We start from the raw sequence: 6,981 nt of genomic DNA on the forward strand, positions 1-6,981 counted from the left end.
CTTCTTGCAATTTTAGTCATGAATTTATAACCTCAACAGTTGAGGCTCACAAACTTGTAAAGCATGCTTTTAACACCGGGGCCTAGCCGGCATGCAGCCCGGTGAACTTTTGTTCGTCTCTCTAAACATTGTGACGGTTTAATAAAAGTATAAAACTTTGTGAGTTTGGCTTAAAAGAAAGAGAAGAAAAAAGGCCTATCAGACAGAAGCTCCCGTTCCCCGCGGTGCGCACTGGAAAGCCACATATCGTTCACCTAATGCGCAACTTTGATCCGGTCATGGAGGGGTCACGGAGTCACGGCCACCTGATGACACTTGTATTTTTTCTTCTGTTTTCATTTTTTTATTATTTGCCTCCTTTATTTTATTATGCTAACAAAATCCATAAAATGTTCATGAACTTTAAAAAAATCTCATGCTTTTGGAATAATGTACGTACAATTTTTAAAAATTATTAATTTGAAAAAAAATCCTCAAAATTCGAAAAAATGTTCATGAATTTCAAAAAAAGTACAAAAATCCGAAAAATGTTCATAGGTTGTAAAGAGTTTTCAAAGTTTTGCAGTAAAATCTGAATTACTGAAAATCTTCATGAATTCAAAAATGTTCAGGAATTCATAAAAATGTTCACGAATTTAAAAAATTGATACAAAATTCAGAAAATGTTTGCCAACTTCAAAAATTGTTCCTGAAATTTAAAAGTGTTCACTGATTCAAAATATGTTCATGAATTCTAAAATTGCTCTCTGATTTAAAAATGATCACATATTTAAAATTATATTTATGGATTTAAATTTTGTCCTGAATTTCAAGAAATGTTCTTGTTTTTCAAAAAATCACAGATTTGAAAATTATTTGTGGTTTAGTAAAATTATGAATTTGAAAAATGTTCATAGATTTAGAAAATCTACTTTTGGATTTCAAAAACTTTTTTCAGAATCGAAAACAATCTCGAATTTAAAAGTGTTCATGACTTCATAAAACTGTCGTGATTTTATAAAATGTTCATTATTTGAAAAAAATGTTTGCAAAAAAAACCATATAAAGAAAAATAACATAGAAAAAACATGGCCTGTGAAGGTTCTAGGAGTCTCCCGAGCATGCCTACTTGGGCTGGCTTAGTATCGAGCGTAGCGATCGCAAAGGGTATGCGATTGGTCGCCACCCAATGACCTGCACGGTAAATAGGATCTCCCCTATCAGACCAACATCCAGAAGCCCTTAAAAAGCCCTACCGTGGGAAACTCTTTTTTTTTCGGGAAACCCCATTGTAGTGTTTGACACGAGCAAAGGTCGCATAATGGCACTTTTTTCTGCATAATGGTATTGCCTGTAGAAGAAAAAAAATACTTCTCAATTCGCACAAACATGAACAAAAACAAAATCACAAGTACTTCCTTTGTTCCAAAATAAGTGCCTCGACTTTATAGTAAATTTAGTATAAAGTTGTATTAAAGTTGAGACACTTATTGTCAGAAGGAGGGAGTATTTCATACACCATAGCATTGGTGTAGCAAAGCGGCGTATCCAGTGGGGATGCCATGGTGCCATGGCACCTCCTCCCAAACTGCAAAATGAATTTTACCAGGTAACTAAGACTAAATATCTAACAAGTTAATGTTATTTCAAGACTATTTATATTGAAATTATGATGATATTTAACAGAATGTATATATAACTTTTGTATATATAACTTTTTTAATATAAATTTTGAATCGTGGCATCCCCAGTGTTGAGGTTCTAGGTCTGCCACTGGTGCAGAAAGAAGATTCCTGCTCCCTTCGCCACATCGATAATTCAGGACAGCGCAACCCACGTCACGGGGCAGTGTCCGTATTCAAGCCAGCACAGGGCACTTGCTGCTCCAAGATAGATACATGTGTACATGTAGGTACATAAGCACATCACACATTCAAACACGAGCCTCTCGAGTTAGAAAAAAGAAAAGTACGCAGCCAGGGGCAGGGGGGGCTCACACGACTCACACTGATTGTCACAAGCTCAACTCGCAATATATAGACGACAAGTCTGCAAGGACCCTACTGATTCGACGTCTTAACAGCATATATGGATTGGTGTTGGTGCACGCCTCAAGAACAGAGGACTCCGTCCGTGCACAGATGCGTTGGTGCACACCTCACCCCTCGCCTACCTCGCATGATACATTGATTGATACTGATAGTGATAGGTACCGGTCTACGTACTTCGAGTCGATCATATCAGTCAATGCCGAGCTCTTTTCGAGCTCTGCAGACGCAGCTGCCTGCATGATGGACGAACGCGTACTGGGCTTTGCTAAACAGCTGCGGACCCCTCGCGCGACAAGGACCCGCGAGTTGGTGACTTTTCTGAGTTGTCTATAGGAGGTAACTTTGTTCAACTCGTCGAGCCGGGCGATCTCGTTTTGGTAGGACCCTCCAGCCCAAAGTCTCCTGTAATTGCTTGTGGACTCCGTCCTCCTCCTCAAATTACTTAGGCCAGAAGCACAAGCTGACGAACAGCGGATGGGAACACGAATACCCGTACTAGCTGGGCACGGAAGAAGTTCACCTGGACGGACGTGGTGCGTGCTCCGGCCGTCACCGGTGAGTTTCGGGGAAGGAAAACACGTGCCGTGCCCGAGCAAGTAGGCATTTTCTGGTCACGGCACAGGAACCCACCGAGCAGCGGTGACTTTGGAACGGTCGATCGGTTGGAATCAGTCTGGTGGTCCGTGCTCTTCAGGCTCCGGGTTCCGGAGCGCACGCCGAGCACGGCACGTCGGGGGCCAGATTAACCGGGGCATCTGCGCGCGAAACTGATCCAAATTAAGGGAGCGAAAGCTCGCCCGATTGATTCTGCCGGTGCGGATCCCGCGTCGTGTGCTCGGCCGGCTCACGTCTGTGCCTGCTGTCGTGAGGGGCACTACACGCTGCTCTGGCTTCCGTCGACCGTCCTGTTAATGCGACGGAAAAAATAAAAAATTATAAGCATCTTCTGCGAGTGCTTGGAGAGACGTGCGCTCACGCATTTTTTCCTTTGTATGTACGGAGTATATAAAGAGTATATACTGTAGATCCGTATGCCATGTTGTTCGTTGTTGTAACAGAGGCTGAAATACTTTCCAGTGAGTATTACAGTGTTATACACTAGTAATTTCCCCTCAAACAAGATGTATAGTACTCCCTTCTGTCCTTTTTAATTTGCATATAAGTTTTGGCCAAAGTCAAAATATCTTTACTTTGACCAAATTTATAAAAAAGAGGTATTACCATTCACAATGTCAAATCAATATTATTAGATTCATCATGAAATATAGTTTCATGGTAGATATATTTGATATTGTCGATGTTGATATATTTAAATATAAATGTGGTCAAACTTTGTAAAGTTTGACTGACAAAAATCTAATACACGGAGTAAAAAGGACCGGAGGAAGTATATGGCTGGTCAATGTTCCATGTAAAAATGTAGTAATATCATGCATAGGAAAAAGGTAACAATACTCGGAAGTGGATTAGGAGCACTCGGGTGCTCCACCCCCTATAGCCAAAAATAATTTAATAATTCAAAAAAATCAAAAAATCTCGGATATATTTTTGAACCAAATATGACTAGGTATTGTACTCATATAAAAAGTTCGGCCAAGGAATAATTCTCGTTGACTTTAGGGCAAAAAAAAAACAAATTTGTCACGACAATATAGTATGAATAGTACTTGTATCTAGCATTCTTTGCGAAATCTTTAACCCAGGATACAATAAAAGTCATTTTCAATTTAATCTTTTTATACGAGTGCAATACTTGGTCATGTTTGATTTCATAAAAAGTTTCGGGATTTTTTTGACCTTTTTTGAATTACTAAATTACTTTTGAATATAAAAGGGCGTAGCAACCGAGAGCTCCTATGCATTTTCGAACAATACTCCACCTTTTGCTCCGCAGATTTCGAGAGAATAGTGCTTGAATGTCGACCGGAGCAAATTATAGCTCAGCCTCAGCTAACCGTGAAACTACACTCAGTTGTCACTTGTCGCACGGTTTCTATACTGCCGGGTGCGGTGTCTTAATCGGCGGATCGATTCTTCCCGTCAGTCGTTCGAAGATTTCTCTGATCGGTCAGATGAGCCAGTGGATCTGCACTAGGGCGGCCAACTTAAGCTTAGCGCTATAACTCGCTGCACACTCCGCAGCACGCAGCGCTTCCATTCCATCAGCCGAGCCATGACCATGATGAAGGCGCCCACGTCCACCTCCTACTCCTACCTCATCCTGGCTCCCGTCGCCATCCTGCTCCTCCTCTTTCTGCTCTCCTCACTCAACCGCACCGGCGCCGGCGGCGGCTCCGACGGCCTCGGCGTCCTCTGCGCCCGGCGCGCCGTCGCAGGCCACCCTGCCGCGGCTGTGTCGGCGCGGGCTGAGGCGGCGGAGCCGGAGCCGGAGCCGGAGCTGAGCCTGCTGGTCGGCATCCTGACGATGCCGAAGCGGCGGGAGCGGCGCGACATCGTGCGGCTGGCGTACGCGCTGCAGCCGGCGGCGCAGGGCGCGCGGGTGGACGTGCGCTTCGTCTTCTGCAACGTGACGGACCCGGCGGAGGCGGCGCTGGTGGCGCTGGAGATCATGCACCACGGCGACATCATCGTGCTCGACTGCGCCGAGAACATGAACGACGGCAAGACGTACGCCTACTTCTCGTCCGTGCCGCGGCTGTTCGCGGCGGCGCCCTACGACTACGTGATGAAGACCGACGACGACACGTACCTGCGGGTGGCGGCGCTGGTGGCGGAGCTCCGTCCCCGGCCGCGCGACGACGTCTACCTCGGCTACGGCTACAACATGAGCGGGGACCCGAAGCTGTTCATGCACGGCATGGGGTACGTGCTGTCGTGGGACCTGGCGAGCTGGGTGTCGACGGCGGAGGAGATCCTGGCGCGGAACGACACGCTGGGGCCCGAGGACCTGATGCTCGGCAAGTGGCTCAACCTCGCCGGCAAGGGCCGGAACCGGTACGACCTCAAGCCGCGGATGTACGACCTCAGCTGGGACATGGACAACCTGCGGCCGGACAGCGTCGCCGTGCACATGCTCAAGGACAACCGCCGGTGGGCGACCACGCTCCGCTACTTCAACGTCACCGCCGGGATCAAGCCGTCCGAGCTGTACCACCTGCCGTGATCCATCGCTTCTTCTGTTCGTGATCCGTGCCGTGCGCCGTGTATTCGTCAACACTGTGTATCTAATTATTTTTAGATGTGAGATTTCGATCGAACATGCATATTGGCTGTAGAAGGATGAGAATGCACGTGTTGGCCGGCTCGAAGCCGCCGGGCAAGGTGCGGAAGCATCTCGGGCTCGGGGCTTTGCTTCTCGATGTTGCTGTCTTGCTGACGGTCGCATGGACCTTGCCGTTCGTGCATTTATTGATCGCGTCACGACGGTCGCCTTGTAGCGCGATTCTGGGATAAACTTTGTTAACCTGGTGTATATTCTACTACTCGATCGCTTTGTTAACCTGGTTATCTGATCGCGTCATGATGGTCTCGTTTTACTTATTCAAGCTAATGATGTGGGATCCATAAGGATCCAATGATCTGGCACAAAACAAAATAGGTAATGGGGGCGACTATCTGAGAATTTGCAAATTCTCGGTCGATTTTACAAATTTGTTCAACACATATCAATTTTTTATTATCATATTATAGAGAAAATGCTCATCTAGTGCAAACACTACAATGTTTGTTTTTAAAGCGTAGAAAATGACAAATCTTTTGCAGATCACAACATCATGTAGATGATGCTCCGCGTTGACTAAAATTGAAGTACCTTTTCTTTTTTGAAAAAAAACACAACACTTTACTCAATCAAAATAATACAGGTACATTGTCTATGAGGAGGGGTACATTTTAACTCAAAGCCTCCTCAAACCAGTCAAAAGTCCAAGAAAATTTAGCCAACTTAAGAGCATTTACGGTTGGACTTGGCAAGTCCGACCCTTTATATGTCCGCGGACGCGTTCGGGCACGTCCGCGTGCGCATCCGGACGGCCCCTCATATTTTCCTCCCGGCATTCACATATCTTAAATCAAGCGCTTCCGAGGACACATGAGAATATCGTCAAGCTAGTTTACAATACATTTACCTTAGCAGGGAAGATAACTTCCGAATCTCACAATACATTTAAGTACTTTTCAATTGGCAGAGAGTTAGCAAACGATATGCTAAAAATGTGTATTTATTGATCGATTCGTGAATTTATTTATCGTGTCATGACGGTCTCACTGAAGCACGATTCAAAATAAAGGTTCTAGCGGACTACTCACTTTGATTTTATTTTCCTATAATAAGTAAGCACATTGTCCCACACAACCCTGCTAGTTAAAATATCATCTAGCCTAATATAAAATGGGGTTAATGTCTACCTATCTGGACCATGGGTCTTGGGCCATCCAAACCACTCTATTTCCTTGTTTATCTTTGGTGGTGATATCGACGTCATCTAGTTGCTGCTAGTCAAGAGTGAAACCTCCACAAAGCATCCACCATTACTACCACAACTAATGTTGCTAAGGGATTCTCTCTTCGGAGGCGTCACATACAAAGATTTATCTCTCCCTCCTCTACAACACACACCGTTTTCTTGCTCGATTTGTCGAAGCACACCTCTTTTCGTCGATTTCTTCTTCATCCCCAATGTCCATCACGTCTACGTACCCATTTTTAACGTGCGTAGATGGTGAATCTATCAGTCTGTCCATTTCGACACTAACTATAGTGGAAAAGGGAGAGTTTTAGATGACACCATCTGCGAGTGTTTTTCATCGAGACGTATTTTGGGTTTATTTTTATTCTTGATTGTTTATTGCGGTTTTAGATCGGGAATCGTAAAAACTTTGCAGGATTCATTTTTATTTTTCTTGGAGGTATGGCCAATAATCCCCTCTTTTTCGGAGGGGAAAGCCTTGTGGCACACTTTATTGCAATCTAAAGATAGTTTACATCATT

General features: G+C 44.7%; 1 protein-coding gene across 1 annotated transcript; it reads left to right on the plus strand.

Annotated features, from left to right (window-relative positions):
- Positions 1-4,085: 4,085 nt before the first annotated feature.
- Positions 4,086-5,445, plus strand: LOC119301635 (beta-1,3-galactosyltransferase 6-like). The gene has a single exon (XM_037578632.1). The coding sequence runs from the start codon at positions 4,204-4,206 to the stop codon at positions 5,152-5,154; it is 951 nt and encodes a 316-aa protein (XP_037434529.1). The 5' UTR covers positions 4,086-4,203; the 3' UTR covers positions 5,155-5,445.
- The last annotated feature ends 1,536 nt before the right edge of the window (positions 5,446-6,981 follow it).

The sequence above is a fragment of the Triticum dicoccoides genome, chromosome 5A (genome assembly GCF_002162155.2).
Source record: "Triticum dicoccoides isolate Atlit2015 ecotype Zavitan chromosome 5A, WEW_v2.0, whole genome shotgun sequence".
Lineage (NCBI taxonomy): Eukaryota > Viridiplantae > Streptophyta > Magnoliopsida > Poales > Poaceae > Triticum > Triticum dicoccoides.

Bases quoted from the DNA above. Each gene is read 5' to 3' on its own strand.
- LOC119301635 (XM_037578632.1), top strand. From the start codon at position 4,204: ATGACCATGATGAAGGCGCCCACGTCCACCTCCTACTCCTACCTCATC.